The sequence below is a fragment of the Euprymna scolopes genome, chromosome 25 (genome assembly GCF_053919585.1).
Source record: "Euprymna scolopes isolate OS-2025 chromosome 25, ASM5391958v1, whole genome shotgun sequence".
Taxonomy (NCBI): domain Eukaryota; kingdom Metazoa; phylum Mollusca; class Cephalopoda; order Sepiida; family Sepiolidae; genus Euprymna; species Euprymna scolopes.
Window position 1 is genome coordinate 107185082 of NC_136506.1, and position 14260 is coordinate 107199341.

Sequence of the window (14260 nt, forward strand, 5' to 3'; positions counted from 1 at the left end):
TCTGGGGATCTCTATTGTGTAGGGGTGGGACTTTGCTGGTTGTCGTGTTTGTTGAGGGTATTTATGTCGAGAGGGTACAAGGGCTTGGAGTTTGTCAGAGCACTTATATTAAAAACAGGAATAAAATTCCATTTCAATGCAAGAATAAAATAAAAATTTTTAATATTAGATCTTTTGAAATAAAATTTATTAGAAATGACCAAAATCTTTTTTCTTTGGAATGTCCATGTTTTGTTGTGGCACTCCATGTTTCAAATCCTGGATCTCAGAATAAACAGCAGACAAAGTTAAAGATTTAATAATGTTCAATAGAAGAAGCATTGATGGATTAAAAATATTAAAAAGTTTTTTCAATGCAAGATTTTTTTTTTTTAATGTGAACATTATAAAAAATAGATAACTTTTTAAACATGACAACATAAGATTTTTTTATGAACATTATAAAAAAAAGATTTTCTGATGACATTTGCTGCATTAATGTATATTTTTTTCCTTATTTTAAAGCTACGTCCATACTTTGTGCCAGATGGAAGCAAGTATTTCATCAAATTACCTGTAAACGACGGTAAAAGTGGACACTACAAACATGTCTGCCAGGTCTCGATAAAATCTGTAAGTGGCTCTACTAGCATATCTGCTTTCTGTTTAATAGAAAATATTTTTTTTCAATCATTGAAAGTGTTTGTGTAAATGTATATATATATATATAAACATTTTTTTATTTATTGAAATTAAATTTGCATAAATGTATATAAAAACTTTTTATTTATTGAAATAGAGTTTGCATAAATATATATAATTTTTTTATTGAAATAAAGCTGCATATATGTATATAAATTTTTTATTTAATGAAATAAAGTTTGCATAAATTTATAAAAAAAATTTTTGTCAATCATTAAAACAATGTTTGCATAAATGTATATAAAATTGTTTTTGTATAATTTATTTTAATTATTGAAACAGAGTTAAATGCATATTTTTTAAAAAATCAGTGATTCTTTAAAAAATAATTTTTCACAATTTTCATTAGTCACTGATAATTTTGATGATGCTAATTGATGCAATAAAGAAAACAACCGATGGTAATAGTAATCCTAAGTGTTGTAAAGACGGAAGGTTTTAGAGGAATAATGCTTAATGTTTTTGGTACTTGTATTGATGATCTTTTAAATGCATTTAAGGTGAAAACATTATTACGTACTTACATGGCATGGCGAAATTAACATAAATCCCCAAAAGTACAAAAAGTAAACCAGTAGATGTATTTAAAAAAAAAAATTAACCGCAATTACGTTGTGAAATGCGTTGGGTTAAAAATGGTGGACCCTTAACCTTTTGTTCGAACATGTTTTCCCTTACATATACACACCCACATGTACGTACGCACACACACACACACGCACGCATATACATAGCCTCATACACACACACATTCATGCGCATACACACACCCGAGCTGTGATGTCACTTCCTTTTAAGTGAAAACCAGACATGCGCACCCAGAATACTAACTCCAGTATAAAAGTCAACAAAACCTGTTAACTTCCCTTTTTTCGATTGGACCAGCGTTCGAGCTGCTTAGTCGACAAACCAACCGCGTGCTCTAACGTCACTCTATCTCCCCTTCGCCTTTGGTCCATTTCCTTCCATGCGCGTAGTCGTCAACGGCTGAATCAACACGTGTACACCGAAGACTTTCATTTCTCAACAGAAAATAAACGACATGTTTATTTTATTCCAGCATTTGATTTCTTTGTTTTCTTCATTCAATTCGGTTCATTATTTTTTCTTGTAGCGAGTTAGGGTATTTTATATCCTGGTCCGCAACACTTTTAACACCTAGAATGATTGTTTGGTTCTCTTTCAAAATAGACCTTATTACTAGTGAAAATCGTTTTTATAGAAAGTTTCTGTTTTTCTGCTCAATGTAAAGTGAATTGCTTGAATTATTTTCTAGTATAATAGATGTTAAACTATGTTGAACTAGCAGGGATGGGGTGCGTTGCCTGTTCCTAAGAAAAAAATATGTGACAATTTGAGGGGGGAGTAGTTACCCGGCCATTAAAAGAGTGATACCAAAAGCAAAATTTTGTAAGCAAAAAGAAAGTAAAAAAATCGACACATGCTGGTCGCAAACTTGCATAACTCGTTAGTAAGTGAATGCTTTTATCGATAGACCCATGAGAACACATGTTATAATGTCGCAAATTTAGCTTTTTAAAATGGAAAAACATAACGACAACTAGCACATGCACGGTTTGCAAACCGTGTCGAAAGCAAGGTTTTTATCTAACCCCATTCAAACAAAACAACATTTCTACACAAAATATCAATGATTTTTTTTCCAATTTTTAAATATTTTTTGTCCAAGAGATCGCTCTTTCTAACGATGATACGTTTGTGCCTGTATGATGCAGATGAGAAAAGATTTAGCGGACATACGAACACGCACACACACACACACACACACACAGATGTTTAAGATTTATTTAATAGATAACAAAATAGAAATAATTTTTACTAAAAGTGAATACAATTAATATTGTAATTGTGTCTCATACTCAAGTGGATCATTTGGTCATGTTTCATTTTTTGTGTCATATGACGGGCTAGACCATACAGTCCTCTTTCATTATTATTGTAATTAATAAAAATTTCATTATTATTTTAATTTGTAAAAATTTCAGTATAAATTTTGTTCAGGTTTTTTACTTACATCTTCTGGATTGGAAAAAATAGCAACAGAAGTTTCTCAAAATAATTTGAGTGTTAAAAGGTTAATCAATCAATTTAAGGCAAGTGTTATCTCCCTTGTTTATCACGCTCATTTTGTTTCATTTGATAAAACTTTATAATTTGATAAAATTCTATTTTGCTTGTGATTATTTTTCTACTGAATCATTTTTTGGAATTTATACTAATTTTATCGTGACATGTAAGTACGTAATAATGTTTTCACCTGAAATGCATTGGTTTAAAAGATCACTAATATTATCAAGCACTATGTTTTTTGTTTTTATGATTTTCCGGGGGGGGGGGGTTCTCTTTATGCTGCCATTTTCTTTTTTTTGGGGGGGGGGGTTATGATTTTCCTGATCTTTTTTTTTTTTTTTTTTTTTTTTTTTTGTTTTGGTTTTTATGATTTTCCTGATTTTTTTTTTTTTTTTTTTTTTGCTCCACTCTCTCATTTGCAGGTAATGGAACGGGGTCAGAAATTGGTTTTGACTCAAGGGGAATGGGAAGTGACAAGCATTGTGGGATACAACAATGAATCTCAAGATTTGTGAGTAAAAACCTTTTAAAAAATTTATTTTTTCCATTCAATTTTTTTATATTTTTATAACCAAATTTTTCACAAAAAACATGCTTTTCTCAAGGATAAATATAAAGCCTTGAAAAATGATGACTCCCTAGTAAAAAAAAAAAATACATAAGATTTTATAAACACTAATAAATATAATTTAGCAATATTTTATCTCAAACAAAAAATGCAGAATCAATTTTATTATGTATGATGTATGAACGTTCTCACAAAGAAGGCTTATTTTTGTAATCAAACAATTTTTTTTGTTTCATTAGCCACTAAATTGGTAGTCATCATAGGAATTAATATGTAAGACGCTGTATAAAATGAAAAAAATAGATTTATCCCATATTTCTGTTGCAATGTTCTGTGTTGAAGAAAGAGGATTTATAACTTTTTTTTTAGAGAGAGACAGACACCAGGTCTCTATTATAATATAATTATTATGTTTATTATTGGAACGTGTGGAAACATCTCAATGCATGTTGCAACTTATAATTATACTGATTTTGTTTTTCAAGTGTAACATTTTCTTATCTTTCATTATTTAGGTATTTTATTGGAACTGGAGGGGATTCACGTAAACGACATCTTTACAGGTTTGTATAAGTCCTTCATTTCTATGTGTGTGTTTTTTTTTTTTTGTGGAAGAGGGTTTCTTATAAGAGTCTTTCTAAAAATGTGTATATCTATTTCTGAACATCTCAAAAACTAGTTACATAAACTTAATACCTCCGGTCAGTCTCAAAAGACTGACTGGAGATACCCTCTGTAGGAGCAGCTGTGCGTGTACTTGTGAGGCAAGGGTTGCGCAATCACCAACCACACCTCTCCTGAATCAGCACTGCTTGAGTCCAGTGGCAAGAAGTCCAAGATGACTGGAAACAATGCCGAAATAAGCGGAGAGCACATACAGCACCTCAAAGTCCCAAATGGTCACTCATTTAGTACTGACCAGGTTCAACATTGCTTAACTTCGGTGATCCAACGGGGACCAGTGTGTCAACATTATTTTGCCGTACTATATATAAATAATACATATTATTTATCTACTTGAAATTGTAATAATCCAAAATGTTAAAATGACATTAAAATAAGAATGCAAAATGTTGGCTTTGAAAATTAATTAAACAAGCAAAGAAAAGAAGGTGATCCATCTATCTATATATCTTGTTTTTAAATCCCCGAAACAGTGTTTCATGGTAAACAACTGATGATCCCTTAAAAAATATAAAAATTGGTATTATAGTAAATTTGAGAGTTGATGCAGTGATTGCAGGTGATTAAATGACTTACTGACTAGATGTTTTTTTTAATGAATGATAAAAAATAATTTTTTGTGTGGTTTCAAATGTTAAAAACTTCAAAGACTATATATATATATATATAAAAGCGAAAATGTATGTATGTATGTATGCGTGATTACATACTTAATTGTCATGCAGAAATTAGTAAAAATTACAAAAATTACGAAAAATGATGGAGTAGAAAAATAATAACAGTTTAAAATAAAATTTATTGAATTTTAGAGTTTTATCGTATTTGTTAAAGACTTTTTAAAAGCCAGGGGAGGTAACTACAGTCTATGCTTTTGACATAATAATTATAATCCGCCATTTCAAAATAGAAAATGGCAGACACTAATATATATATATATATATATATATATATATATATATATATATATATACATTGGGGGGGGTAGTTCTTTCAAATTTTTCAAACCCACTTAATAAGATTAAGTCCAAATACATTTTAACATGTTTATCAGTCGTGTCGCAACTATTTTTGCTACCGTAAGATTTTATAGAAATCTAAGTTCATCAAACATATTATTTAATGTTTTATTATTAAAAAAAAAAACAATGAAACACAAAAATGCCTGTTGAACAATTGTATTTTATTTTTTGGGGAACTAAAATTTTATAAAAATTATAATAATGAAATGTAATTTGTTTGAAACATTGTGTGAGTTATGAATTTAGGGAAGTGTTACAAGACTATCATGATGTAAGGTAAAAAAATTCCATGTGATAGCCTTCTAACATTTCCTAAAATATCTTATATATATATATACTAGCAGGACCCATTAACCAGCGTTGCCTGGTGGAAGCATCCCCCCTCCCTGAAAATGAAGTAAACAAATAATGAAATAAAAAAAGTCCAAGTTCAAATAACATGAAAACAAAATATTTGAAAACCAAAACATTTATTGTATCAAAATTTATCAAAATATAATTGTAAAAACATTTATTTAAAAGTCTGCGTAAGAAAATATAATTTTAATAAAATAATTTTGTAATGAAAGCAACATTGGATTTTTATAAAGTAAAATTTTTTTTTTTTTTTTTTTCGAACAAATAATTATAATGAAACATTTTTCGAATTAAAGCAACTTTGACGGGTCAACAACAAATATTTTAGTAAGAAAGATAATGAAATAGTAATTCGTTCTTAATAAAATAATAACAGGGGAAATCTTTTCTGGTAATAATAAAAATAAAGTTTGTTTTATTTCGTTTCCGAGTTTTGATTCAATTTTTAAGTTTTATAGCCGCGGACGATTTTTTTAGCAGTGATTTGGCCAAGGTATTTGACATCAACGTTTGCCAAAACATAGCCCCTGCTCCCCCCCCCCCCAAAAAAAAATAGGTTCCCATAAATTTAACTATGCAAGCATTAACAACATTTCCCCCCCCCCATCCAAAAAGGAACGCTAGGCGGACAGTTGGGAAATTACCCCCCTCCCCCTAAATTGAATAATGTAAAAATGTTCTTCTTTCACGTTCTTCCTTGAAAGTGGTCAATGCTTGTTATTTTCAAAGTATATAAGTAAACACACGTAATTATTATTGAGAGAGAGAGAGAGAGAGAGAGAAGAACAATATGTTTGTGCATGTTTTGTTATAGCAGGTAGTGAAACTGAACCGCCCCACCCTCTCCAAAATCTCCATAAATGAAAAGATAAAATGCATGGTATATAATAAGAAGAAACGAGCATGGAGAACCGTTTGTGTATTTCTTACAAAATATCCATAAGTTTAGTAGTGCTAAAAGAAGATCTTTAGAGAGAGAGAGAGAGTATTAGAAGGCTATCACAATGCAAAGAATGGAAAGTTGTTGGTGTTGAGGAACAAAAATTTTAATTTTTTTTCAAATGTTTTAAAATCATTTTTAATTAAATATTTTTTAGTTTTAAAAAGTTGTTTTAAAATATTGTTTGTATGATTTCGAACCAACAAGCTTTCATTTGTTTAATACTGCGATTACGTATATTTTAAATATTGGCTAAGAATTCACTGAGAGATCACTTAGGGATTTTTAACTTGAATAGATTATTTTAATGGAATTTTAACACATTATGACAAACAAAATAAAGATTTGTTTGCGAAAAGCATAATCAAAATAACATTTTTAGTTTGTTAGCAACATTTTCTTTTGAGAGTATCATAAAAAGTGTAGTCCCAGTTCCCCAAGTCAGCCCATAAACACATGGACACATACTCCGGCTAAGTGGTCTATTTTTCCCAATCCTGCTTCACGAGATCAATTAGTGTAACAATATTTAAGAATTCAGGTGATCGATCATCTCTCTCTCAGTATAGACCTATAAGTCTCCTGTGCGTTATGAGTAAGTTGCTGGAATCCATATTAAATAGAGAAGTAGTCAACCACCTCAGCAGAAATAACCTTCTTAGCGACACGCAATATGGTTTCCGTTCTGCTAGATCTACAGCAGATGTGCTTATGGTTATATATATAGTGGCTACACTTTTATCTTGTTTTAGTGATGGACCCTTGGAAAAGGCACAAATTTGTGAAGCTGAAAATGGAAATTATTTTTAAAAAAACTATCCATCTTTACATCATCATCCTCATCATATTATGTTAAGATTCCATTAATGTACCATCAAAATAAAAGAATCTATTTATGTTAAAACTTTCAGTGCCTTTTTGACCAATCTGAATAAATGCATCATTTTTATATTGAAATGTAATTATGCATTTTTTTTTTTTTACTGAAGCTTCTGTCTTTAAATGGATACATAAATCAATCATTTTCTTCTTTTGAATTTCTTACAGAATTAGCGTAAAAGATGATTCCAAAGTGAAATATCCACACTATTGTCTGACGTGCTCCGCTGAATATGAAAATTGCCAATATGCTAATGCTCTGTTTAGTCCAAGCGGAAAATTCTACATTCTGAAGTGCTTGGGCCCAGGAGTACCAACTTATAGTCTTTATTCTTCAGACCATAACAAAAGTAAGTTAATTTTTAGTTTTATTTTACTGCCATTAATAATGCCTAACAATGTTCTCCATTAAGCATAAAAATATTGTTGGATAACGAGTGAATCTTGAAATGTATGTATCAAAGTAAGCTATACATCTTTTTTGTTTTTATCAAATAAATGACAAAATTCTTTTGCCTATAAAATTCCTGGTGTCGCCTGGTGCCATTATTTAACAATATTACCAGTCAATTTTACAAGCTGATTTCTGTCTTATAAAGAGGCTGAATTGTGCAAAATGTTTTGCAATTTTTAAAGATAAAAAATTAATGGAATCAAAGAATGTAAGAATGTTTAGTTATCAATTTATATCGTGTATGTGAAACTGCTCTTTTAAAAGTCTACGTCTTAAAGTGCTTGGGACCAGATGTATCAACTTGTAGTCTGTATTCTTTAAAAGTTTATTTTTGGTTTTACTTTATTGTTATTACTAACCAGCACAGCATCACAACTGTTAACCAATAAAAGAGTCTATATGGCATGTGTACACTATGTGATGATGTATGGAAGTGAAACCTGGCTTACATCTGATGACATCAGAGGAAGATTTAATATGGACAGTATTGAAAGATGCATGCAGAACAGGAGACTTTGTTGGAATGGTCACATTGAAAGAATTGGTGGGAGTGCTTGGGTTAGTAGATGTAAAACAGATGAGATTGCATAGTCAGTTGGTAAACAAAACATAAAGTGAAGTTATAAGGATGAAATTGAGAGAAAGAAGGATAAATGAAGACCTGTCTAGAGATGTGTTAGTTTAAAGTCAATTTCTAAAAGGCACCCAACACATGCCAACATGTGAAACAGATATTAAATCAATGGTGATGGTGATGGTGATGGTTCAAATTCACATAATTTTATCGTTTTTTGTTTTTTATAGTGATCATGAAATTGGAGGACAACAGTGCACTGAGCGAGCGCCTGAAGATGAAGGCTCTTCCGAAGAAACGTTATATGAAGCTGAATATCGAAGGCAACAATGGAAATTATGGTTTGTAAACTTCACGTCTTTTTTTTTTTACTTATAAGGTTTCAGTAAAGATCACGTGATCAGAATGTAAGAAAAAGTTCTGTAAAGACATTAAAAATAGTTTTATGTTGTTTTTGTTAAATATTGATAAATTTTTAAAATCAAGGTTTATTCGATTTAAATTTTCTTTAGTAATTTTCTTGAAATCTTTGTGTTGACTTTTATCTGGAAAACATTTTCTCCTTTGACTTGAATTTATTTTTTCTACTTATTCCCTCCTCATAAATCAAACTTACTTTTTAAAATAGAAAAATTGATGTACGCATTACAATTTCTATCACATAAAAATTCTCTTCTTTGGGAAAAGAAAAGAGTATCCCCACTAGACTATGAAGTCTATTTTGAACTCTGTCAAGGCAGGATAAGCTGCTTATTCTATAAAAGTGAGAATGTTCTCAACCTATATACTCAATGAATTTTTGATATGCATATTTGAAATTTGGTATATAGAGTATTCAGACATGTGGAAAACTTTTTAGTTGGTTTTCATCCCGAAAAAAAGGCTGCTAAGGGGTCAAAAGTGAAAAATTGGTACGTGGAGGTGATTGGATTTTTTTTTTTTGATTGATAAAAAATTTTCTGTTTTTATTTTTATCTCTGAAATTTTTGTAAGGGATGGAAGAGTTATTATTTTCTTAGAAATTGCAAATTAGCTATAAGAAAGTAATCCATTTCACTTTGAATTCTTTTTTTCTTTCACGCGTCTGCATTCCTGTAGATTTGATTGGGGTTGTGACCTTATGAGTAATGATTAAAATGACCTTATGAGTAATGATTAAAATGACCTTATGAGTAATGATTAAAATTACTTTATGAGTAATGATTAAAATGACTTTATGAGTAATGATTAAAATGACTTTATGAGTAATGATTAAAATGACCTTATGAGTAATGATTAAAATGACTTTATGAGTAATGATTAAAATGACCTTATGAGTAATGATTAAAATGACTTTATGAGTAATGATTAAAATGACCTTATGAGTAATGATTAAAATGACCTTATGAGTAATGATTAAAATGACTTTATGAGTAATGATTACAATTACTTTATGAGTAATGATTAAAATTACTTTATGAGTAATGATTAAAATGACTTTATGAGTAATGATTAAAATAGCTTTATGAGTAATGATTAAAATGACCTTATGAGTAATGATTAAAATGACCTTATGAGTAATGATTAAAATGACTTTATGAGTAATGATTAAAATGACTTTATGAGTAATGATTAAAATGACTTTATGAGTAATGATTAAAACTTAACAGTATTTTATTCTGTTTTACCTTTACCTCAATTGACAGATGCGGGTACCACCTACCCGCATGTTTGAAAATTAAGGTCTGGTTTTATGTGCAATTACCCATTTAATGAATGTTTTTGTAGAGATTGGGAGTGGATTAAACGATTTATGTGTAAAACACCTTTCAGGATACAAAAATTTCCAGATACAAAAACCAAGCTGGAACAAATTAATTTCGTATCTAGAGGTTCCATTGTAGAGCTTTTTCTCAAATAATAGAATTTCTTAAAAGAAATAATTTTCATAAACATTTAATTTTTTTAAAAATTCGCTATCAACAAACTAACAGTTGGTGGCTGAAGACATGAGACAGTTGGGATGCACCAATCAAAATGCAAATAGTAGAATACAGTAAAGACATTGAATAAAGAAGTGTAACTCCATCAAGAAAAAAAGGACTTCAAAATGAGAAGAAAGCCGCAGCATATGGAAATGACAGAAGGCAAACTGAAGTGGATTCATATGAGTTTTGTTATATTTTATATAAAAGAAAAAACATAAACTCTTTTTATGCCTGATAATAATATATGTTGTCAAAACTGTGTAGATTTTATATAAATTGATTTTAAAAAATCTGTATTGTTTTGGCATCTTAAACTTAATTAAAATTCAAGCAAAAAAATCTCTACTAACTACTTTGTTTTTGCAGTTCTGAATTTTTGAAATGAAGACTGATTGTTTGTATTACTTGTTTTGATTGGACTATTGTTCTCATCTTGAGTGTTATTTGTGCAATTGTGTCAAACTTTATTGTAGTTGCTTCCCTTTATCAACCAAATTTTTTCACACATACAAAACCACAGTAAAAAAAAAAACAAAAACAACTCCAAGAATACAAAACCATCTACGGAGCCAGTAACTTTTCTCCTTTCTTTTCCAAGATGGCAACCTACATGTCTGATGAAGGTCAAAGGCTACATCAACCGAAATGTTGCATAAATAACACACAAGATGAGAACAGTAGTCCGATCAAAACAAGTAATACATACTTTGTTTCTTTTTTATCACCTTGTAAATTTTTAAAAATGAAAACTTCATTTAATCAAGGAGAATAGAAAGCGGATTTTGCTTCCCTTATTTTATCCATTAGTCCTCACATTCCCTGGCCAATGTTTCTGACAAAGAGGTAAGAATTGCTGTTTTCTGAGTCTGAATCTATTCTATCTAACATTTATTGATGGCATTTGAAGTAATTTTTTTTTTAGCTCCTTACATCAAGTGGTTCCATGCATGTCTGGAGCGATTTCCATTAAAAAAAAATTTTGGTGTCTGTTCTAACAATTATACATTGTAATATTTTCTCATCTTTTTTTGTGCAGAAACTTGGGCCAAACTTTTACTGCCGCCTGTTTTGAAGGACGAAGAAATTCTTACGTATCCACTTCTTTTGGAAGTGTAAGTATTCAACGTTTCATTCTTCTCCTAAAACCCTGTCTGGTACAAGGCCATCAGACAATTTACATTTGGTCATTTGTTGGCAATACCTGATGACATGAAAGATAATTTCATTGGATTAGATAAAATAATTAAAAGATCGTTAATAATTTACGCGATTATAGATTTATTCTGTTACATTAATAATCTGTATCTATATTTTTACTTGATTGTGATTGGTTTATATATTTTTTTACTTGATTGTGATTGGTCAATATATTTTTACTTGCTTGTGATTGATCTATATTTTTTTACTTGATTGTGATTGGTCTATATATTTTTATTTGATTGTAATTGGTCTATATTTTTCATCACCTAGATATGGTGGACCTGGAAGTCAGAAAGTGACTGAACAATTTGAAATTGGTTGGAGCACATATCTCACCAGTTCTCTGGGAATAATCCATGCTTCTGTTGACGGAAGAGGTTCCAGCGGTAATGGAGACAGGTTTATGCATGAACTCTACAAAGCGTTTGGAACGGTTGAAGTGGAAGATCAAATCACGGCTGGCAGGTTAGTATGGAACGTCTTTATTTCAATAGCATCTCCAACACCTGATTCAAAATATTATTCTTCACACCAATTTTTTTTCTCAAAGAATTTTTGGAGCTAGTGTATGAATGGGTTCCCAAATTTCTGACCTTAGTAAATTTAGGTCATGTGGTATTACAATTATAGTCAGCTAATGTGCTTCCTAATTTCCGGCATAGCAACACCGAAAGTGGTGACAAGGCAAATCAGTTCTTTCACTTTTATCGTTCTTCAGTGTTTCTTTTGTGAATCGATTTATTGAAGTAAAATATAAGAAAAGGACATTATTGAAAAATATACAATAAAAATTAACAAAATTATACAAATAAACATTAACAAAAATATACAATAAAAATTAACAAAATTATACAATAAAAATTAACAAAAATATACAATAAAAATTAACAAAATTATACAAATAAAAATTAACAAAATTATAAAAATAAAAATTAACAAAAATATACAATAAAAATTAACAAAATTATACAAATAAAAATTAACAAAAATATACAATAACAATTAACAAAAATATACAATAAAAATTAACAAAAATATACAATAAAAATTAACAAAAATATACAAATAAAAATTAACAAAATTATACAAATAAAAATTAACAAAAATATACAATAAAAATTAACAAAATTATACAAATAAAAATTAACAAAAATATACAATAAAAATTAACAAAATTATACAAATAAAAATTAACAAAATTATACAAATAAAAATTAACCAAATTATACAAATAAACATTAACAAAAATATACAATAAAAATTAACAAAATTATACAAATAAAAATTAACAAAAATATACAATAAAAATTAACAAAAATATACAATAAAAATTAACAAATTTATACAAATACAAAATTAATAAAAATATACAATAAAAATTAACAAAATTATACAAATAAAAATTAACAAAAATATACAAATAAAAATTAACAAAATTATACAAATAAAAATTAACAAAATTATACAAATAAAAATTAACAAAAATATACAATAAAAATTAACAAAATTATACAAATAAAAATTTATAAAAATATACAATAAAAATTAACAAAATTATACAAATAAAAATTAACAAAAATATACAATAAAAATTAACAAAATTATACAAATACAAAATTAATAAAAATATTCAATAATAATTAACAAAATTATACAAATAAAAATTAACAAAAATATACAATAAAAATTAACAAAATTTTACAAATAAAAATTAAAAAAAATATACAATAAAAATTAACAAAATTATACAAATAAAAATTAACAAAAATATACAATAAAAATTAACAAAATTATACAAATAAAAATTAACAAAAATATACAATAAAAATTAACAAAATTATACAAATAAAAATTAACAAAAATATACAATAAAAATTAACAAAATTATACAAATAAAAATTAACAAAAATATACAATAAAAATTAACAAAATTATACAAATAAAAATTAACAAAAATATACAATAAAAATTAACAAAATTATACAAATAAAAATTAACAAAAATATACAATAAAAATTAACAAAATTATACAAATAAAAATTAACAAAAATATACAATAAAAATTAATAAAATTATACAAATAAAAATAAACAAAAATATACAATAAAAATTAACAAAATTATACAAATACAAAATTAATAAAAATATAACATAAAAATTAACAAAATTATACAAATAAAAATTTAAAAAAATATACAAATAAAAATTAACAAAAATATACAATAAAAATTAACCAAAATATACAATAAAAATTAACAAAATTATACAAATACAAAATTAATAAAAATATAACATAAAAATTAACAAAATTATACAAATAAAAATTAACAAAAATATACAATAAAAATTAACAAAATTATACAAATACAAAATTAATAAAAATATACAATAAAAATTAACAGAATTATACAAATAAAAATTAACAAAAATATACAATAAAAATTAACAAAAATATACAAATAAAAATTAACAAAATTATACAAATAAAAATTAACAAAAATATACAATAAAAATTAACAAAAATATACAAATAAAAATTAACAAAAATATACAATAAAAATTAACAAAAATATACAATAAAAATAACAAAATTAGTCTTTATTTGCACTTCTAATAAAATTTAAAGAATAAAAGTTTTTATTGTACTTGAAATTTTAAAAGAAATATATGTTTATTAATTATAATAATAATTATCATAATTAAATAAATGAAAGTATATTTTAATTTAAAAAATTTTTTTTTTACTTGAATTTATATAATAAATATATGTTTATGAAAGTTTTAAAATAAAATTATTAAAATCAGGATAACAAAACAAAATTATTGAATCAGAATAACAAAATAAA

The 14260-nt window shown here is 27.1% G+C and overlaps 1 protein-coding gene across 2 annotated transcripts in view; it reads left to right on the plus strand.

The window, feature by feature from the left end:
• LOC145247555 (dipeptidyl peptidase 4-like) overlaps positions 1-14260 on the plus strand; it is a 376657-nt gene that overhangs the window by 331236 nt on the left and 31161 nt on the right. For both annotated transcript variants that reach the window (XM_080109399.1, XM_080109400.1), the window contains exons 13-19: positions 505-612; positions 3195-3283; positions 3856-3903; positions 7388-7569; positions 8478-8588; positions 11251-11326; positions 11685-11879. In XM_080109399.1, the coding sequence (XP_079965525.1) occupies positions 505-612; positions 3195-3283; positions 3856-3903; positions 7388-7569; positions 8478-8588; positions 11251-11326; positions 11685-11879 (809 nt within the window). The remainder of the gene's footprint in view (positions 1-504; positions 613-3194; positions 3284-3855; positions 3904-7387; positions 7570-8477; positions 8589-11250; positions 11327-11684; positions 11880-14260) is intronic.